Source organism: Melopsittacus undulatus, chromosome 4 (genome assembly GCF_012275295.1).
Source record: "Melopsittacus undulatus isolate bMelUnd1 chromosome 4, bMelUnd1.mat.Z, whole genome shotgun sequence".
NCBI classification, from domain to species: Eukaryota; Metazoa; Chordata; class Aves; order Psittaciformes; family Psittaculidae; genus Melopsittacus; species Melopsittacus undulatus.
In genome coordinates, this window is record NC_047530.1 from 376,709 (window position 1) to 397,500 (window position 20,792).

Consider the following 20,792-nt stretch of genomic DNA (forward strand, 5'->3'; position numbering starts at 1 on the left):
GGGAAGTGGTACCCGAACCACAGCTGGTGATGGTGGAGGGGGAAGTGGTACCCGAACCGCAGCCAGTGATGCTGGAGGGGGGAAGCGGTACCCAAACCACAACCGGTGATGCTGGAGGGGGGAATTGGTACCTGAACCCACAACCGGTGATGCTGGAGGGGGAAGTGGTACCCGAACCAGAGCCGGTGATGCCGGAGGGGGGAAGCGGTACCCAAACCACAGCCGGTGATGCTGGTGAGGGGATGCGGTACCCAAACCACAGCCGGTGATGCTGGAGGGGAAAGTGGTACCTGAACCACAGCCGGTGCTCACCCCCCAGCACCTTGTCCCGGTGTCAGGATGGACACTGCAGGGCTCCAGCACCCACAGGAGGGGATTTGGGTCCCTGGGCTCCCCAAACCCTCCTCATGTGGAGCCACCATGGAGGGGAGAAGGGGTCTGGCTCTGCCCTGTGGGGGGGGACCCACTGCTGTGGCCATAGGGATGGGGACAAAGCCCCTTGGCCCAGGGGCTGGGGTGGGAAAGGGCAGAGCCCAGAGCAGGTACGTGAGCAGGGGGGGAGCAAATGCTGTTTCCAAGCTAATTTCTGTGAAATTATGAGGTAGGAAAACTGTTTTCAGGAAGTTTTGTCTGTTTTTGGGGTTGTTTTTTTATTTTTAAAATAATAAAATCATTGTCTTGGCCGAGATTTCCTTCCTCTCCATCACCCCCATCCCCTCACTGTGGTGGGTGGCTGTGCAGGCTGGGGGTGTGCTTTTGGATGCAGGACAGGGACTCTTCATCAGCGCCTGTAGCCATAGGACAAGGGGTGATGGGTTCAGACTGACACAGGGGAGTTCAGGTTGGGTGTAAGGCAGAAGCTGTTCCCTGGGAGGGTGCTGAGGCGCTGGCACAGGGTGCCCAGAGAAGCTGTGGCTGCCCCATCCCTGGCAGTGCTCAAGGCCAGGTTGGACACAGGGGCTTGGAGCAGCTGCTCCATGGGAAGGGGTTGGAGCTGGAGGAGCTTTAAGGTCCCTTCAACCCAAACCAGTCTGTGGGTCTATGGTTCCATCCTCTGCCCCCTCTCAATCCCTTGTTCACAGACAGCCCCAGGAGGGCTCAGGAGAGCAGAGCCTCCAGTGGCAGCTCCACAGCTCCCATTGCTCCGGGTGGGATGGGGCAGGAGCAGGATGGGGGCTCGGGCTGAGCCCTGGGGCTCTATGGGTGCTATGGGGCCCCTTTGCTGTGCCATGGGGAGGAGGCGGCAGCGCCGCTGGTGGGGCTGGGAGCACGCCTGGGCTTGCAGCAGGCTCTGAGCCTCCGCCCCACACCTCAGCCCCACCCGGGCAGCTGCCTGCGCCCCACACATTGCATGGGGGGCTCGGGGTGCCCTGAGGCTGGAGCCGGGGGGAGCCGTGAGCTGCTCCGTTCATGGGCAGGGATGTACCTGCCCCATCTTCTTGAGTGCCTTTCCCTGCCATAGACCTGCCTGGCATTGAACAGCATCTGTGGGTCCACAGACCTCCTGTGGGCTCCTTGTGCTCCTCAACTGGGTCACCTTGTCCCTGGGATGTGACCATTGCTGTCCCGCAGGGTCACTGGGAGCACTGGGAGGGCTGAGCCTCAGTGTCCCCCTCTGCATCCCCAGGGCTCAGCATCATCCCAGCCATGGGGTGAGGATGGAGGTGGTGGCTCAGCAGCCTCTTTGCCATCAAACAACTGCTTTGGGGGATTTCGTTCCAGATTTGGTACTTGTGGCCTCGGGGGCAGCGGATTCTCCTCCCCACACTCCTCCTCTCCGCCCCACACTGCAGCTCTTTGTTGTGGGTCGGGAGCTGCCCGACCTGTGGCCTGCGCCCTGATCCCTAAACCTGCCTTTCCTTAGGCTCAGCTTTTCCAGCAGCAGAGCTCACAAAGCCACCGGCACCAGTGCAGGCACCAGGATCTGCTGCTGGTGATGCTGGGAGGGACTGGTGCCTCCAGTGCCATCCCCACTGGGGACACGGGTCCAGCCCCCCTGGGGTGCAGTCAGGGGCAGCCAATGGTGTTCCATTGGGGAAGGGCAGCAGCAGGATGCTGCAGGGTTTGGTTCTATGGCAGTGGTTGAGCTGTGGGGACCATGGGGAGCCCTAAAGGACAGTGGGATGCAGGGTGAGGTTGTGGCCTGTAGCTCACCCTGTCCCAGGTGATGCTGTGGTGACACTGGGGCTTGTTTGGGATGAAGGGGAACACCAGCCACAAACAGCCTTGCTATGGGGCTGCCCTGGCTGTGGGGTGGCTGGAGGGGAGCACAGGGTCATCCCCACACCTCCAGGGCTGTGACAGCAGTGGCCAGGTCCTGGCATCCTCCTGCCCTGTGCTGGGCTTTGCTGGGGTCCCCTCTGCAGCACTGGGTGCAGTGTGGAGCCCGGCTGGAAGCAATGGCCCCAAACTGGTTTGGCCCGTTCCAAACGCTCCCTCTGCTTATCTGGCTTCAAAGGGCTCCTACTGCATCCCACGCACACAAACATCTCCCTGTGATCCCCCGGGGGAGCTCCTGCATCCCAAACCTGTACCCCCCCCCGCAAGCTTTGCCTCCCCTGCACCTCCTTTGGGCAGCCCCAAACCCCTCCTTGTACCCATGGCTCAAGGGGATGCAATGGGAAGGACACATTGTGCACGGTGATGGGGACTAACGGTGACTGTAACGTTACAGAGCAGGATGCGATGCGGCTCCAGGGATGGGGCAATGGGACCCGGAGCACCCCACACCCCCCGGCCGTGCCAGGGCTCCCCCTGGAGCCGTCGGGAGCTCCCCCTTGGCTGCAGGGGGAGAGGTTTGGAGGCGCATGCAAAGCACCCGCATGTGAAGAGCAGACTGGTTGGGTAGGTCCGGGGCGGGCCCGTTCCAGCCCCACACCCGCTGCACCGGCCCCACTGCAGACGGCAGCGCCCACCCTGCACCCGCGGTAGCACCCAAGGGTGCCCCTGCGCCCCGGACGATGCTGCAGGGCAACGGAGCTCCGGGGCCACCCAGCAAGGTACGTGTCGGCCGGTGCCCATCGCGGAGCCCTCGGGGCATCGGTGCCATATGTGCCCATTGTGGGGCCTTCGGGACACTAGTGCCACCCGTGCCCATCGCGGAGGCCTCGGGGTACCGGTGCCACCCGTGCCAGGGCAGCGGGGTCCTCGGGACACCGGTGCCACCCGTGCCCATTGCGGAGCCCTCGGGACACCGGTGCCACCCGTGCCCATCGCGGAGCCCTCGGGACACTGGTGCCATATGTGCCCATTGCGGGGCCCTCGGGACACTGGTGCCACCCGTGCCCATTGCGGAGCCCTCGGGGCTCCGGGGCCGCAGCTCCAGCTCCATCCGGAGCCTCTGTCCCTGCTCTCATCGTGCCTCAGTTTCCCCCCTCTGCTGCGGTCCCGGCTGTGGCACCGGTGACACCGTCGGGTGCCCGAGGATGAGGCTCACCCAGGGGCTGGGGTGGCCCCGGGGATGTGGCTCTGTCACCCGCAGAGGGAGGGATACGGGAGCCTCCAGGCTTGGGGCTCAGTGACCGCTGTAGGGATCCCCAGACCGGGTTCATTTAACCCTGTGTCACCCCCACTGAGCGTGGGTCCCATCGGGAATCCCGTTTTTCCTCCAAATGTGGGATTTTTTTGTGCCGATTTGCTACTTTTTAAGCATTTTTGCTACATTTTAAGCATTTTGCTACATTTTAAGCTCCCATCCAACGTTTGCCCCTATTAACAAACCGCTTGACAAGCCGAGCGCTGCCCGTTTGGGCTCCAAACCTGCCTCGATCCCCTCATACCCCCATTACCAGGAGCAGTGTCACACCGGTGGGATGGGGGCTCGGAAGGGAATGGGGCTGCATGGGGCTCAGAGCCACCCGGCCCCGCTGTGCCCCAGGGCTGGGGGGGCTCAGGACCACCCGGCCCCGCTGTGCCCCATGGCTGGGGGGGCTCAGGACCACCCGGCCCCGCTGTGCCCCACGGCTGGGGGGGCTCAGGACCACCCGGCCCCGCTGTGCCCCACGGCTTTGGGGTCCGGCCGCCCCCAGCCCCCGGTGCTGGCACGGACCGGCCGGGCAGGCAGCGGCTTGCAGGGACCGATCCGCCCTCCGCCTGCTCCCGGGGGGATCCCGTGATTCAGCCCCAGCCTTGGGAGCCTCCCGTTGAGCTCTGCCAAACACGGGCACATCCCGTGGGAGGCGTCACGGGAGGGGGGGGGGGGTTGGGATGGTCCCGGTACCTACAACGGGTCCGCAGGGACCCATTAGTTTATGGGGCGGGTGTGCTGCTGTCACCCCATTGCGATGGGCACCGGGGTCTGCGGCCCTATGGGGTTTAGGGGGGAAGCAAAGCGGGGACCATCACCCCAAAACAAAGCCAGGTTGGACACGGGGCTCGGAGCAGCTGCCCCACTGGAAGGGTTCCCTGCCCCACTGGAAGGGGTCCCTGCCCCACTGGAAGGGTTCCTGCCCCACTGGAAGGGTTCCCTGCCCCACTGGAAGGGGACCCTGCCCCTGCCGTCGGAACCGGAGGTGCTTCCAGCTCCCCCCAACCCAAACCTGCCCCTATGATCCCAAACAACCACCGCAGCTCCTGCCCCCCCCCGGCACCCGCTGCTGCTCCTGCTGACAGCGGCACATTCCATAGGGACAACCGCCCTTGTCACCCCCCCCAGCGGAGCTCAGCACCGCCCAGAGCTGGCACTGCCATAGCTGCGGCCGGGCGGGGCCGGGAGCTGATGCCAGGGGCTGAGCTGTGCCATGAGCAGGGGCTGAGCCTCAGTGCAGAGACCGGACACAGTTCGGTTCAGGAGTGAGAGGCTCAGCAGTGGCTATGGGGCTGAGCTGTGCCATGAGCAGAGACCGGACTCAGTTCGGTTCAGGACAGGCTCAGGGGCTGAGCGGTGCCATGAGCAGGGGCTCAGCCCCAGTGCACAGCAGAGACCGGACTCAGTTCGGTTCAGGAGTGAGGGGCTCAGCTCAGGGGCTGAGCGGTGGCTCAGGGGCTGAGCTGTGCCATGAGCAGAGACCGGACACAGTTCGGTTCAGGAGTGAGGGGCTCAGTGTTGGCTCAGGGGCTGAGCGGTGCCATGAGCATGGGCTGAGCTGTGCCATGAGCAGGGGCTGAGCCTCAGTGCAGAGACCGGACACAGTTCGGTTCAGGACAGGCTCAGGAGCTGAGCCCCAGTGCAGAGCAGAGACCGGACTCAGTTCGGTTTAGGACAGGCTCAGGGGCTCAGCTCAGGTGCCATGAGCAGGGGCTCAGCCCCATTGCCGAGCAGAGACCGGACTCAGTTCGGTTCAGGACAGGCTCAGGGGCTGAGCCCCAGTGCGGAGCAGAGACCAGACTCAGTTCGGTTCAGGACAGGCTCAGGGGCTGTCGGCAGCGATGGAGCCGATGCCGGGGAGGTCTCGGGCGCTGCTCACGGCACTGGGGGGGGTTGAGGTGTTCCTGGAGGCCCAGGCGGGTGGGGTGAGGTTAATGAGTACCTATGGTAGCAGCGGCTGAGTCACCGCGTTCGGTTCCGCCCCTGATGCTGCTTTAGTCATTGGGAGCTTGAGCTTTAATTCCCTGCTTTGAAAAGCAAAGCAGGGAGGGTCCGGCCGGTAATTACCCCAATGAGCCCCTGCTGGGCCCCATAGCGGCCCTGCCCCCCCCGGCAAAGGGGTTTGGTGGTGGTGGGTACCCCCGGGGTCCGTGGTGGGCTCTATGGGGTTCTGGATGCTCCTAGGGGGGGTCTAGGGCTGTCTGGTGGTGCCATGGGGGGCACAGGGCTCTCCTGGAGGTTACCTGGGGTCCTGGTTCATTGGGAGGATGCTGTGGCTCTGTAGGGGTCAACAGGGAGGTTACCTGGGTCCAGGTGTAGAGGGGAGGCCATGTGGGGTCTGGGGGTTGCCAGAGGGGCAATCTGGGGTCTGGGGTTCTCTGTAGTGACCTAGTGTAGCTCTGGGGCTCTCCTGGGAGCTTTCCTAGGGGTCTTGAGCTTACAGGAGGGACCATGTGGGTCCCTGAGGGGTCACTTGTGGGGCTGTTTGGGGTCTGTGGCTCACCGGTGGGTCTGCCCCCAATGGGTCTGGCTCTCCCCACTGCAGCCACAGGTATGACCACCCCAGACCCCCGAGGGCATCCTGCTCCCTCAAGCCCTCATCCCCGCGAGGTCAAGGCGGGTGCTGGCACCAGTGTCACCGGTGTCACCGGTGTTACCGGTGCTGGTGTCACCGGTGCTGGTGTCACCGGTGTTGGTGTTACCGGTGCTGATGTCACCCGGTGCTGGTGTCCCTGGTGTTGCTGTCCCCGGTGTTGGTGTTACCGGTACTGATGTCACCGGTGTTGGTGTCCCCGGTGCTGATGTCACCCGGTACTGGAGTCCCCAGTGTTGGTGTTACCGGTGTTGCTGTCACCGGTTCTGGTGTTACCGGTACTGGTGTCCCCGGTGCTGATGTCACCTGTTCTGGTGTCCCTGGTGCTGGTGTCCCCGGTACCTGTGTTACCGGTACTGCTGTCCCCGGTACGTCCCCTCCCCGCGGGCGTGGCGGCTGTGGGGCGGTCCGGTCTGAGCGCTCCGCTCACCTGCACGGGGCTGCCGCTGGTCTCGGCCTCGGCTCCGCCGCCATGCAGGAGCCCAACGCGTTCCTCCTGTCGGCTCTGCAGCCCGAGGCCGGGGTGTGCTCCCTGGCGCTGCCGTCGGACCGGCAGCTGGACGGCCGGAGCCGGGAGACGGCCGAGGGGCAGCGGCTGCGGAGCGCCCGAGTGCAGGAGCAGGTCCGAATCCGGATGATGCTGAGGGGCTCCGGACCCGACCACGGCGACGGCAGCAGAGGTGGGAGAACCCCCCCCCCCCCCCCGTGTGTCGTCCCCCCCCCCTCCGGGTACACGTCTATGGGCAACACCGGGTTTGGGTTCGCTCCTCGGGGTGGGGTTTTGGGGGTGCCCCCACCCGGCTGAGCCCCCACAGCACTGGGAAGGGGCTGCATGGCCCCATTGCAGGCTCGTTCCGCCCCATTGCGGGCTCCTTCCACCCCACTGTGGGCTCCTTCCACCCCACTGCAGGCTCCTTCCGCACCATTGCGGGCTCCTTCCACCCCATTGCGGGCTCCTTCCACCCCACTGTGGGCTCCTTCCACCCCATTGCGGGCTCCTTCCGCCCCACTGCGGGCTCCTTCCTCCCCATTGCAGGCTCCTTCCACCCCACTGCGGACTCCTTCTGCCCCATTGCAGGCTCCTTCCGCCCCATTGCAGACTCCTTCCACCCCATTGCAGGCTCCTTCCGCCCCATTGCGGGCTCCTTCCACCCCATTGCAGACTCCTTCCGCCCCACTGCATCCTCGTTCCGCCCCACTCGGGGTCGTGCCTCAGTTTCCCCCCTGCCCCCGAGGGTTTTATTGGGGGGTCCCGCACCCCGCTTGGGTCCTGGGGAGGTTGTTCGTGTCCCGGCAGATCCCTGCCCGTCCCCGGCAGCCTTTGAGCTGTGCCTCTGGCCTGGCTCCAGCTCCTCCATTACCGTCTGCTCCCGGCCTCCTCCCTGTGCTGCTCCCAGCTCCGGTAATGGGGCTCACCGGGCCCCGGTGCTGGGGCCTCGGCCGTGGGGGCAGACGTGAGACCCCCTCGGTACCCCCAGGGCTGCCCCATGGAGGGTGTGAGTCATGGTCCTATCCCTGCGGAGCTGGTGATGGCCCCGTGCCCGTCAGCGGCCCTGGGGCGGTGGTGGAGGGTGTGGTGGGACTGGTTCCGGATGGGATCCGGTCCCCATGGTGGATCCTGTCCCTATGGTGGATCCTGTCCCTATGGTGGATCCTGTCCCCATGGTGGATCCTGTCCCTATGGTGGATCCTGTCCCTATGGTGGGATCCTGTCCCTATGGTGGATCCTGTCCCTGTGGTGGATCCTGTCCTCATGGTGTGATCCTGTCCTCATGGTGTGATCCCATCCCCACAGTGTGATCCCATCCCCATAGTGTGATCCCATCCCCAAAGTATGATCCCATCCCCACAGTGTGATCCCATCCCCATGGTGTGATCCCATCCCCATGGTGTGATCCCATCCCTGTGGTGTGATCCCATCCCTGTGGTGTGATCCCATCCCCACACTGTGATCCCATACCCACAGTGTAATCCCATCCCTGTGGTGTGATCCCATCCCCACAGTATGATCCCATCCCCACAGTGTGATCCCATCCCCACGGTGTGATCCCATCCCCACAGTGTGATCCCATCCCCACAATGTGATCCCATCCCTGTGGTGTGATCCCGTCCCCAGGGTGCTGGAGCCGGCACTGGCTCTGAGGGTGCCTGGGTTGTTGATCCGGCTGCGGCTCAGCCTCCATGTCCCTGCCAAGGTGGCAATTATCCCCTTGCCGTCAGGGCAGGATGAAAGGCAGGAGCCTGGCACTGCCCCTGGTCAGCAGGCAGGGGAGGGCAGTGTCCTCCTGCCCCTTGTGCCCTATGGCTGCTGGTGCAGGTCACCCTGGGGTGAGCTGTGGGGTCTCTGGTCCCCACATCCCCCCTTTGGCTGATCCTCCCATCTCCACCCCATAGGCAGTCAGTATGGCACAACCATGCGCTCCTCCTTCAGCTCCCGCTCCCAGAGCAATGGTGTGGACCCCAAAGCCTCGGTATGTACCGGGGGGTTCATCCTCTCCCCCTGCCCATCACTGTGGGGATGCCAGAGGGACCCATCCTGGCTGCGGCTTTGGCTGTGCCAAGGGAGGCTCTGGGCTCCATCCTCCCCTTTGCCGGTGATGGGGATGGAGGGGCAGGCTCAGGACACCCTGACCCCCTGCACCCCACAGCTCTATCAACCACTGACCAAGAAGGACTTCGGCACCTTGAAGGGCAGCGCGTGGTCCTCGCGCTCGGCTGTGGACCTCACCCCGCACAAGCGCATGGCAACCATCAGCAACGGGGGCCTGGCCAAGGGCCGCGGCTACGGCTACACCATGTCCCAGGTGTCCAACAGCTCCCCACGACCCAGCTCCTTCCACGAGCGCAGCTACCGCGCGCGGCACAACCTGGACACGCTGTCGCTGCGCTCGCTGCGCCTGACCGAGGGTCCGCCACACACCGCGGCTGACGACCGCTACAGCCTCCTGTCGGAGCAGATGGACTCCGTGGGTCACCACCGTCCGCTCTACCGGTGCCAGGCCGGCGGTGGTGGCTTCACCCGCTCCTACACCCTGGAGCGGCAGCTGAGCGGCGGCTCCAGCGCCAAGGAGTGGCCGGAGGGCAGCGAGGTGCCGCACAACCGCACCATCCGCGCGCCCGCCATGCGCACGCTACAGCGCTTCCAGAGCAACAACCGCTCCCGGCTCAGCACCGGCTCCTTCGGCACCGTCCCCACCGGAGCCGGCTCCTACCTGGGTATGGTGGAGCACGGCTCCCGCGCACCCTCCGTGCGCAGCCTGGCCGAGGGCAGCCATCACCTGCAGGACCAGCGCATGGACATGTACAATGGGCACAACACCCTGCTCAGCCATCAGTCGGGGGGGTGAGTGACATGGGGATGGACTCCAGCTTGGTCCTTGTGCCCACATTAGCTGGTCGAGGGCAAACCCTTCTCTCTGTTGCCTGGTGCTATATTGCTGTGAGGGATGCAGGACAAGGGGGAGATGGAGGTGAATGCCCCATCCCTGGCAGTGCTCAAGGCCAGGTTGGACACAGGGGTTGGAGCAGTGGAAGGGGTTGGGGTTGGAGCTGGAGGAGCTTTAAGGTCCCTTCATCCCAAACCATTGTGTGATTCTGTGGTGGGAACCAGTTGGCCCCATAGTGATGGACCATGGTGTGGGTTGACCCCAAACACATCCTGTGTGTGGCTTTAGCTTCTCTCATGGACTCATGCTGAGACCCCAGGGTAGGGAGATGCTCTTTAAGCTGGGTCTGGAGTCTCATGCCCAAGCACATGGTGGGTTGATGGGTCCCCTCCGAGGTGCAGGTGTGGAGGATCCTTGTGCCCATGTTCACCTCCTTGTGCCCATGGTTCCAGGTTTGATGACATTGACCTGCCCTCAGCCGTGAAGTACCTGATAGCCACAGACCCCAACCTGCAGGTGTTGGGTGCTGCCTACCTGCAGCACAAGTGCTACAGCGACAGCAACGCCAAGAAGCAGGTGAGCACTCATAGGCAGGACAAGGGGACCCCCGGCCCCTATACACGGTACAGGACCAAGGGACCCCCATCCGCTGCTGTCCCCCCAGGCCCGCAGCCTCCAGGCCATGCCCAAGCTGGTGAAGCTGTTCAACAGCCCCAACCAGGAGGTACAGCGTCACGCAACCGGTGCCATGCGCAACCTCATCTACGACAACACCGAGAACAAGCTGGCGCTGGTGGAGGAGAACGGTATCTATGAGCTGATGCGGACACTGCGGGAGCCTGACGATGAGCTGCGCAAGAACGTCACAGGTTGGGGACCACTGGTGGGGTGGTTGCCATGGTGACCCAGGATGCTGGGAGTCATCATCACCCATCCTGTCCCATGGTTGTTCCTGTCTGTGGGTGTTGATGGGAGCCCCTCGGGGTGGTTCCGCTCCCGTCATTCCCAGCACTCTCTGCACAGGGATCCTATGGAATCTGTCCTCCAGTGACAACCTGAAGGACCGCCTGGCCCGGGACACCCTGGACCAGCTCACGGACCTGGTGCTGGTCCCACTCTCGGGGCTGGGGGGCTCGGGTGTCATCCAGCAGAACCCATCCGAGGCCGAGATCTTCTACAACTCCACTGGTTTCCTCAGGTACCACTGGCAGCTCCGGTCCTCACACCATGGGTGTAGGTTTGGGTGACACAGAGACACCGTGTGGGGTGTGAGCATAGGGAGCAGGGCTCTGGGGCTCCTTTCTGGTCCCCATCCCTTGCAGCTCTTGTGCATCCCATGGTCAGCCCCATGGCACAGGTATCATCTGCCCTCCCCATGGTGGTCCTATGGGCACAAAGGGGTGGTCATGGGGGAGCTGTGATGAGCCATGTCCCCATGCAGGAACCTCAGCTCTGCCAGCCAACAGACCCGGCAGAAGATGCGTGAGTGCCATGGGCTGGTGGACTCCATGATCCATTATGTGAACAGCTCCCTGGAAGTGGGCAAGTCAGAGGACAAGGTGAGCCCAGGAGCTGGGAGGCTTTGGGTACCCTCGGTTGTGGTGTACACCCGTCTCCTGGTGACAGCCTGGCCATCATGGTGCTAAGGCACATCTCAATGGGGTGATGGGATATGATGGACATACTGGGCATTGTGGTGACCATGATGGAGCCCCATAGGGATGTGCCATTAGCAACACCCCATCATGCAGCACAAGCACTGACACCCCCATGTCCCCCCCAGAGCGTGGAGAACGCGGTGTGTGTCCTGCGCAACCTCTCCTACCGCCTGTACGATGAGATGCCCCCGTCCTCACTGCAGCGCCTCGAGGGTCACCGGCGCAACACCGGCGGCACGGTGACGGGGGAGCTGGTGGGATGCTTCAGCCCCCAGAGCAAGAAGGCACGAGAGGTCAGTGGTGGGACCATGTCCTGGGGCAGGGGTGGCAATGGGACCGTGTCCTGGGGCAGGGGTGGCAATGGGATCGTGTCCTGGGGCAGGGGTGGCAATGGGACCGGGCCCTGGGGCAGGGGTGGCAATGGGACCGTGTCCCGGGACAGGGGTGGCAATGGGACCATGTCCCGGGACAGGGGGGGCAATGGGACCGTGTCCTGGGGCAGGGGGGGCAATGGGATCGTGTCCCGGGGCAGGGGGGGCAATGGGATCGTGTCCTGGGGCAGGGGTGGCAATGGGACCATGTCCTGGGGCAGGGGTGGCAATGGGACCGTGTCCTGGGGCAGGGGGGGCAATGGGACCGTGTCCTGGGGCAGGGGTGGCAATGGGACCGTGTTCTGGGGCAGGGGGGGCAATGGGACCGTGTTCTGGGGCAGGGGTGGCAATGGGACTGTGTCCTGGGGCAGGGGGGGCAATGGGACCGGGGCCCAGAGCAGGGGTGGCAATGGGACCGTGTCCTGGGCAGGGGTGGCAATGGGACTGTGTCCTGGGACAGGGGTGGCAATGGGACCATGTCCCGGGGCAGGGGTGGCAATGGGGTGATGCTGGGTGGAGATGGACGCGGGTGGAGGTGGACGCTGGGCTCAGCTCAGGGCTGGGACACGCGGATGAGCTCAGTGCTGGTGATTCAGGAGCGTGGTGTGAATCAGGTGCTGAGCCCCTGCTGTGCCATGCAACGGGTGTGCCACAACCGGTGTGAGCTGCCGGTGCTTGGGGCTGGGCATGGGGCAGGAGGGGACAGCCGCAGCAATGAGGGATGCTGTAGGGGACACCGGTGGGTCCAACAGCATCCTCCCCACAGCACTACCTGAACGCGGACATCGTCACCTTCACGGAGGTGTCCAAGGACCCCAAGGGCATGGAGTGGCTCTGGAACCCGCAGATCGTGGGTATCTACAACCGGCTGCTGCAGCGCTGTGAGCTCAACAAGCACACCACGGAGGCGGCCTCAGGCGCACTGCAGAACATCACTGCTGGGGACCGCAGGGTGAGGGTGTGGGGAACATCCCGGGGGTGATGCTGATGCTGGTCTGGGTGTCACCATCACTGCACCAGTCACAGGGCTGGGATACACCTTCATGTGGGGTGGTTGTGGTTTGCCTGGGTGGGTAACCTGTCCACTGCACCACTCACCACCCAGGTGTGGGTAACCTGTCCATCACACCACTCACCACCCATGGGTAACCTGTCCATTACACCACTCACCACCCAGGTGTGGGTAACCTGTCCATCACACCACTCACCACCCATGGGTAACCCAACCTGGCCCTGTTGAGCAACAGGAGGAGGAGGAGGAGGAAGAGGAGGGTGCAATGGGGGGTCCCATTGTAGTCTCTGAGCAGTGTGTGCCCCGCAGTGGGCGGGTGTGCTGAGCCGCCTGGCCCTGGAGCAGGAGCGCATCCTGAACCCGGTCCTGGACCGTGTCCGCACCGCCGACCAGCACCAGCTGCGCTCCCTGACCGGCCTCATCCGGAACCTGTCCCGGCACGCCCGCAACAAGGATGAGATGTGTGAGTGTGGTGAACCCGGCCCATGCCCTTCATCCTCCTCCTCCTCCTCGCTCCGGCCCCATCCCAGCACCCGCTGCATCCCTGCTCCATCCCCAGCACCAAACACCCTCTGCTCCCAGTGCTCCACCACCAACCATCCCATTGGCTTTGTCCTCCAGTCCTGGTGCCCATGGAAGCATCCCCGGTGCTGGTCCCTCACCACACCGGTGCTGCCGCCTGTGCCGGTGCAGCCGCCAGCACTGACACCAGCACTGACGTGTCACCCTCACCCACAGCCACCAAGGTTGTCAGCCACCTGATGGAGAAGCTGCCGGGCAGCGCCGGGGACAAGGCTCCGCCGGTTGATGTCGTGGTGAACATCATCGCGGTGCTCAACAACCTGGTGGTGGAGAGCCCCATGGCCGCACGAGACATCGTCTACTTCGATGGGCTCCGGAAGCTCTTCTACATCAAGAAGAGAAGGGACAGGTGAGGGCTCTGCTCTCCCCATGGCCCCATAAGGTCTCCCATCCCTAGGCATGGAGTGGCCTCATGGTCTCCATCAACCCCTTGGCCATGTCCTCTGGACACCCCCATGGGCTGGGATACAGTCACCTTTTCCTATGGGATGCTCCTCACCACTTGCTGCTCACCACCTGTACTGGGTGCTGGGCTCCAGCCTTGACTCTGCCTCTTCCCACTGGTGTTGAGTCTTTAGCCCATAGGGCCGTTCTGGGGTGGGCTCATTGGGTTGATGGGCACTATCCTGTGCGCCGGTACCCAAACCTCATTGAGCTCTGTCCCTGCCAGCTCGGACAATGAGAAGTCCTCCCGAGCAGCCTCCAGCCTCCTGGGAAACATGTGGCAGTACAACAAGCTCCACCGGGACTTCAAGATGGTGAGAACTGGTCCCAGTGTCCCATCCCACTGGGGGGGTCCTGGGGTGGGTCCTGAGGGTGTCAGAGCCATTGAACAGCCACAGTCCAAATACTTGGAACAGTCTCACAGTGCCTGAAGGGGCTGCAGGAACCTGGAGAGGGGCTTGGGACAAGGGATGTAGGGACAGGCCAAGGGGAATGGCTTGAACCTGCCCAAGAGAGGGGAGACTGAGCTGAGCTCTGAGGCAGAAGCTGTTCCCTGGGAGGGTGCTGAGGCGCTGGCACAGGGTGCCCAGAGAAGCTGTGGCTGCCCCATCCCTGGCAGTGCTCAAGGCCAGGTTGGACACAGGGGCTTGGAGCAGCTGCTCCAGTGGAAGGGGTTGGGCTTGGAGCTGGAGGAGCTTTAAGGTCCTTTCAACCCAAACCACTCTGGGGTTCTGGGGTTACATTAAATGCTTCCAGGTCCCAGATCCCTGTTCCCCCCTCCTGAAGGGCTGGGATGTCCCCAGAGCATCATCCCCATGGTGGTACCTGCCCTGCTGGGGTTGATGCTGGAGCACAGTGGGTCCATGCTCACTCCCAGCCCCAGTGAGGTGTGGGCAGGGGGTGACTGTGTCCGTGTGTCCTTGCAGAAGGGGTACCGGAAGGAGGACTTCCTCAGCCTGTGAGGACACCAGGACCATGCTGCCCTATGCTGGCTCCTCACAGGCGGCCGCTCAGCACCGGACCCTGCTCCATAGCATAGACCCCATTGCAGCCCTACCGCATCCCTACCGGGTCCCTACCGGTCCCTTCCCTGCATGGGGCCGTTTGTCCTCCCTCCTGCCCGGCCCTAACCCCAGCCCCTGCTTTAGGCTCTGCTGCGGGGCCCTGCTGGGACCACAGTTACTGAGGGGCTGCCCCATGGCACCCATGGGTGCTCAGACCTGGGGTCCTGGCTGCACAGCAAAGCTTGGCTCATGGCTCAATGGGAGCTGCAGGGTTTGGGGGCTCCTGCACTGAGGTGGGGAAGGGGCTTTGGGGACCCTCCATTCCCTGTGCACTATGGGCTGGTGTGGGGTGCGCTGTGGGGTGCTCAGGCTCTGCCCTGGCTGGGGGTGAATGGGGCTTTGCGTGGCTCAGGGGATGCTCAGGGAGGTCTGAGGGGGTTTCCGGGTGTTATGGGGTGTACGGTGGCTGTAGGGAGCTCCATTGGTGTGGGATGGTGCCAAGTCCCCCTTTTGTAGGGGTGGGCTGGGGGTGACTGAGGCTGTCCCATAGGGACTGTGCCCTCTCTGCAGGGAGCCCCATAGGGACTGTGCCCTCTCTGCTCTGGGTGCTCTGGGTGCCCCTTGGGTGCCTGGCACAGAGGGTACCAGCTCAAAGCTCTCCCTATTGGGGTGCAGGTGCCTGTGGGTTGGCTTTGCTGTGCTGGTGGGTGTAGGGCTGGGGGGACCCTGCTGTGCTTGGGGTGCTGTGTACCCCCTTTGGGACACCAGGTAGAGGAGGAGGCTGAGGGCAGCGGGTGGCACAGCCGGTGTTGGTGTCACCCATCAGTGTGTGTCACCCGCATGGCCCAGGATGGGTGTCTCGGTGCCGTTGTCCTCCCCATGCTCATGTACAAACACCCTGAGCCCTGTGTGTCCCCAAATAAAGCCTTGAATGCTGCTCACTGCTGTGAACCCCCCGACGTGAACCCCCTGATGTGAACCCCCCGATGTGAACCCCTCTGCCCACCGGGTGCTGCTGTGGGTTGGTGCCATGGGGACAGGACATGGCACAGGGATGGGACCAGCACCACCGGCCATGGTGGTGCCAGACCCACTGGTTGGACCCACATCCCTGGAGGTGAATGGGACTCACTCTGTGCAGCACTTTATTGCCATGGGGGGGTCCATGGAAGAGGGGGTGCCATGGACACCCCTGCCAGGCCATTCCTTTGGGATCGGGGCATGTTCCTTCTCAGAGCATCCCCCATCCCAGTGCTGGTCCATCCCTGCTGCACACGGGGAAGGAGAGGGCCCAGCACCGGAGCATGCCCAAGCACCATGGGTTGTGGTACCCATTGGTGATGGTTCTCCACCACGGATCGTGCCGCAGCCTCGGCTGTGGTTCCATGGCAGAGCCGGCTGTGGTTCCATGGCAGAGCCAGGGCTGTGGTGCCATGGCAGAGCCGGTTCTGGTTCCATGGCAGAGCCGGCTGTGGTTCCATGGCAGAGCTGGCTGCGGTGCCATGGCAGAGCCGGCTGTGGTTCCATGGCAGAGCCGGTTCTGGTGCTATGGCAGAGCTGGCTGTGGTGCTATGGCAGAGCCGGCTGTGGTGCTATGGTAGAGCTGGCTGCGGTGCCATGGCAGAGCCGGCTGCGGTGCCATGGCAGAGCCAGTTGTGGTGCCATGGCAGAGCCGGTTCTGGTGCCATGGCAGAGCCAGGGCTGTGGTGCTATGGCAGAGCCGGCTGTGGTTCCATGGCAGAGCCGGTTCTGGTTCCATGGCAGAGCCGGTTCTGGTTCCATGGTAGAGCCGGCTGTGGTGCTATGGTAGAGCCGGCTGTGGTTCCATGGCAGAGCCGGTTCTGGTTCCATGGCAGAGCCGGCTGTGGTTCCATGGCAGAGCCGGCTGTGGTGCCATGGCAGAGCCGGGTCTATGGTGCTATGGCAGTGCCAGGGCTGCGGCAGCTGTGCCCATGCAGCCATGGGCAGGAGCCGCTCACACATCCCCCATCACCAGGCAGTAGAAGTCTCTCCGGACGCTGTAGTTACGGGAGCCGAGGTCCGAGTCCTGGATCTCGGGTCCCTGAGCATCCCTGAGCTGCGGCTGCTCCATCCCAGCGGCAGGAGCCGGAGCCGGAGCCAGGCGGGGAGGGGGGGGGCCGGAACATGCAGTCCTGGAGGGCTGAACATGTGGCACATGGGGGGAGATAAGGGGAGATGGGGGCACATGGGGGCACATGGGGGCACATGGGGGCACATGGGGGCACATGGGGGCAGATGGGGGCACATGGGGCACATGGTGGCACATGGGGGTAGATGGGGGCACATGGGGCACATGGTGGCACATGGGGGTAGATGGGGGCACATGGGGCACATGGGGGCAGATGGGGCACATGGGGGCAGATGGGGGCACATGGGGGCAGATGGGGCAGATGGGGGCACATAGGGGCAGATGGGGGCAGATGGGGGCACATGGGTTAGGATGTGTTAGGATGGGTTAGGGTGGGTTAGGACGGGTTAGGATGGGTTAGGATGTGTTAGGATGGGTTAGGATGGGTTAGGATGTGTTAGGATGGGTTAGGGTGGGTTAGGATGAGTTAGGGTGGGTTAGGATGGGTTGGGATGGGTTAGGATGTGTTAGGGTGGGTTAGGATGGGTTAGGATGAGTTAGGGTGGGTTAGGATGGGTTAGGGTGGGTTAGGATGGGTTAGGATGGGTTAAGATGGGTAAGGATGGGTTAGGGTGGGTTAGGGTGGGTTAGGATGGGTTAGGATGAGTTAGGATGGGTTAGGATCGGTTAGGATGAGTTAGGATGGGTTAGGATGAGTTAGGATGGGTTAGGATCGGTTAGGATGAGTTAGGATGGGTTAGGATGAGTTAGGATGGGTTAGGATCGGTTAGGATGAGTTAGGATGGGTTAGGATGGGTTAGGAAGGGTTAGGATGGGTAAGGATGGGTTAAGTTGTGTTAGGATGGGTTAGGGTGGGTTAGGATGAGTTAGGATGGGTTAGGATGGGTTAGGAAAGCCCACAGGGACGTGCAGCACACACTGCCCCCCCCAGTGAACAAGGACACAAGGACCATACCCAGGTCCCCATCCGGGTGCAGGTCACTGCCACTGTCCCCATAGGTGCTGCTCAGGGTCAGCATTGGGTCCTTGTCCCCCTGCAGCCGGGTCTGTGGGTCCCCCACGGGCCCCGGGAGGGACACCCTGCGGGGCAGAGCCAGGCACAGCTCCTTCCAGAAGTCAGACGAGGGGGTCTGTGTGGGGCAGGGGAGATGAGCCCAGCCCAGCCCCATAGCAGGGCTCTGTGGGGCTCAGCTCGCCCAGCCCAGCCCCATAGCAGGGCTCTGTGGGGCTCAGCTCTCTCTTCCCAGCCCCATAGCAGGGCTCTGTGGGGCTCAGCTCGCTCTTCCCAGCCCCATAGCAGGGCTCTGTGGGGCTCAGCTCGCTCCTCCCAGCGCCGGGAGCTGAGCCAAGCCCAGGCCTGTGCTGGTGGAGGAACCGGCCCGACCGGATGGGGCACTCCGAGGCTGCGCTCCCAGTATGGCCCAGACTGGGACGGCAATGGGGTGTGCTGGGATGGCAATGGGGTGTTGCTGGGATGGCAATGGGGTGTGCTGGGATGGCAATGGGGTGTTGCTGGGATGGCAATGGGGTGTGCTGGGATGGCAATGGGTGCACTGGGATGGCAATGGGTGCTGCTGGGACGGCTATGGGGTGTGCTGTGATGGCAATGGGGTGTGCTGGGATGGCAATGGGGTGTGCTGGGATGGCAATGGGGTGTTGCTGGGATGGCAATGGGGTGTGCTGGGATGGCAATGGGGTGTGCTGGGATGGCAATGGGGCGCACTGGGATGGCAATGGTGTGTGCTGGGATGGCAATGGGGTGTTGCTGGGATGGCAATGGGGTGTACTGGGATTACAATGGTGTGCTGCTGCGATGGCAATGGGGTGTTGCTGGGATGGCAATGGGGTGCTGCTGGGATGGCAATGGGGTGTGCTGGGATGGCAATGGGGTGTGCTGGGATGGCAATGGGGTGTTGCTGGGATGGCAATGGGGTGTTGCTGGGATGGCAATGGGGTGTGCTGGGATGGCAATGGGGCTGCTGGGATGGCAATGGGGTCTGCTGGGATGGGAATGGGGTGTTGCTGGGATGACAATGGGTGCTGCTGGGATGGCAATGGTGTGTGCTGGGATGACAATGGGGTGTTGCTGGGATGGCAATTGGGTGTGCTGGGATGGCAATGGGGTGCTGCTGGGATGGCAATGGGGTGTTGCTGGGATGGCAATGGGGTGTGCTGGGATGGCAATGGGGTGTTGCTGGGATGGCAATGGGGCTGCTGGGATGGCAATGGGGTGTGCTGGGATGGCAATGGGGTGTGCCGGCTTGGCAATGGGGTGTTGCTGGGATGGCAATGGGGTGTTGCTGGGATGGCAATGGGTGCTGCTGGGATAGCAATGGGGTGTGCTGGGATGGCAATGGGGTGATGCTGGGATGGCAATGGGGTGTGCTGGGATGGCAACGGGTGCTGGGATGGCAATGGGGTGTTGCTGGGATGGCAATGGGGTGTGCTGGGATGGCAATGGGATGTTGCTGGGATGGCAATGGGGTGTTGCTGGGATGGCAATGGGTGCTGCTGGGATAGCAATGGGGTGTGCTGGGATGGCAATGGGGTGATGCTGGGATGGCAATGGGGTGTGCTGGGATGGCAATGGGTGCTGGGATGGCAATGGGGTGTTGCTGGGATGGCAATGGGATGTTGCTGGGATGGCAATGGGGTGTGCTGGGATGACAATGGGGTGTGCTGGGATGGCAATGGGGTGTGCTGGGATGGCAATGGGGTGCTGCTGGGATGGCAATGGGGTGTGCTGGGATGGCAATGGGGTGTGCTGGGATGGCAATGGGGTGCATTGGGATGGCAATGGGGTGTTGCTGGGTTGGCAATGGGGTGCACTGGGATGGCAATGGGGTGTGCTGGGATGGCAATGGTGTGTACTGGGATGGCAATGGGGTGTGCTGGGATGGCAATGGTGTGTACTGGGATGGCAATGGGGTGCTGCTGGGATGGCAATGGGGTGCATTGGGATGGCAATGGGGTGTTGCTGGGTTGGCAATGGGGTGCACTGGGATGGCAATGGGGTGTGCTGGGATGGCAATGGTGTGTACTGGGATGGCAATGGGGTGTGCTGGGATGGCAATGGGGCTGCTGGGACAGATCCTGCTCTGCTCTCACCATGGAGCCCTCTCTCCACAGCAGCAGGCTCACAGCCCCGCGGTGCTGCCGCAGGTGGGTGATAGCCGGATGCTGGATCTCCCGGTACCGGCCATCGAACACGATGAATATGGGTCTGCTGGTGAGCTCCAGCAGCCTCCAGAGCCCTTCCCTATGGGACACCAGTGCCATGATAGAGCCAGGCACCCACCGGCTCCTGTGCTGGCTATGGGACACCAGTGCCATGATAGAGCCTGGCACCTACCGGCTGCTCTGCCCTGGCACAGGCTGTGCCTGCCCCTACCTGAAGCTGTGGTTGCACCAATCCTGCTCCAGGTAGGCCACGGACAGCACCACGATGAGGCGCCGGCACCGGCTCATGGTCATGACCAGCTCTGCCGATGGCTCTGCAGGGATATGGGGGTCAGGCCATGGGGTGATGCTGTGGGGCTGACCCGGCCCCATATGGGGCTGCTCCCACCGGCATGGGGCAGGATGGTGTCCGCGTCCAGGAACAGTTTGTATCCATAGAGGTTCTCCAGCTGCGGCTTTAGGATGAACTGCACGAACTTGTGGTCATCGGGAGCGGACGTATGGGACACGTATGCATCATACAGCTTCCCATCTATGGGGTGGGATATAGGGCAGGATGCTGAGGTTCCCAATGGGATATAGGGGAGGATGCTGAGAGTTCCCAATGGGACACAGGGGAGGATGCTGAGGTTCCCAATGGGACACATGGAGGATGCTGAGGGTTCCCAATGGGACACAGGGGAGGATGCTGAGGGTTCCCAATGGGACACAAGGGAGGATGCTGAGGGTTCCCAATGGGACACAGGGGAGGATGCTGAGGGTTCCCAATGGGACACAAGGGAGGATGCTGAGGTTCCCAATGGGACACATGGAGGATGCTAAGGGTTCCCAATGGGATATAGGGGAGGATGCTGAGGGTTCCAAATGGGATACAGGGGAGGATGCTGAGGGTTCCCAATGGGATACAGGGGAGGATGCTGAGGGTT

The 20,792-nt window shown here is 63.1% G+C and overlaps 3 protein-coding genes across 5 annotated transcripts in view; 2 read left to right on the forward strand and 1 right to left on the reverse strand.

Annotated features, from left to right (window-relative positions):
• NLRP6 (NLR family pyrin domain containing 6) overlaps nt 1-20,792 on the forward strand; it is a 177,172-nt gene that overhangs the window by 145,863 nt on the left and 10,517 nt on the right. The gene's annotated exons all lie outside the window — the stretch shown is intronic.
• PKP3 (plakophilin 3) lies at nt 2,853-14,611 on the forward strand. Of its 3 annotated transcripts, none has more exons than XM_034061487.1 (14): nt 2,853-2,999; nt 6,631-6,799; nt 8,514-8,590; nt 8,768-9,462; nt 9,958-10,081; nt 10,170-10,374; nt 10,529-10,703; nt 10,947-11,064; nt 11,289-11,456; nt 12,301-12,486; nt 12,856-13,009; nt 13,285-13,477; nt 13,799-13,886; nt 14,499-14,611. In XM_034061487.1, exons 1-14 carry the CDS (start codon nt 2,961-2,963, stop codon nt 14,532-14,534), a joined length of 2,427 nt encoding a protein of 808 aa, XP_033917378.1. In that variant the 5' UTR covers nt 2,853-2,960; the 3' UTR covers nt 14,535-14,611. The 3 variants fall into 3 exon arrangements, with proteins under 3 accessions (XP_033917378.1, XP_033917379.1, XP_033917380.1); XM_034061488.1 differs by having other exon boundaries at nt 6,631-6,794; nt 8,512-8,590; XM_034061489.1 differs by lacking the exon at nt 2,853-2,999 and adding an exon at nt 6,461-6,487.
• SIGIRR (single Ig and TIR domain containing) overlaps nt 16,493-20,792 on the reverse strand; it is a 6,832-nt gene continuing 2,532 nt past the window's right edge. The window contains exons 5-9 of the mRNA XM_034061618.1: nt 20,255-20,398; nt 20,078-20,180; nt 19,795-19,945; nt 17,631-17,816; nt 16,493-16,737 (exon numbers count right to left, since the gene is read on the reverse strand). Coding sequence (XP_033917509.1) covers nt 16,552-16,737; nt 17,631-17,816; nt 19,795-19,945; nt 20,078-20,180; nt 20,255-20,398 — 770 coding nt within the window. The 3' untranslated portion in view covers nt 16,493-16,551. The remainder of the gene's footprint in view (nt 16,738-17,630; nt 17,817-19,794; nt 19,946-20,077; nt 20,181-20,254; nt 20,399-20,792) is intronic.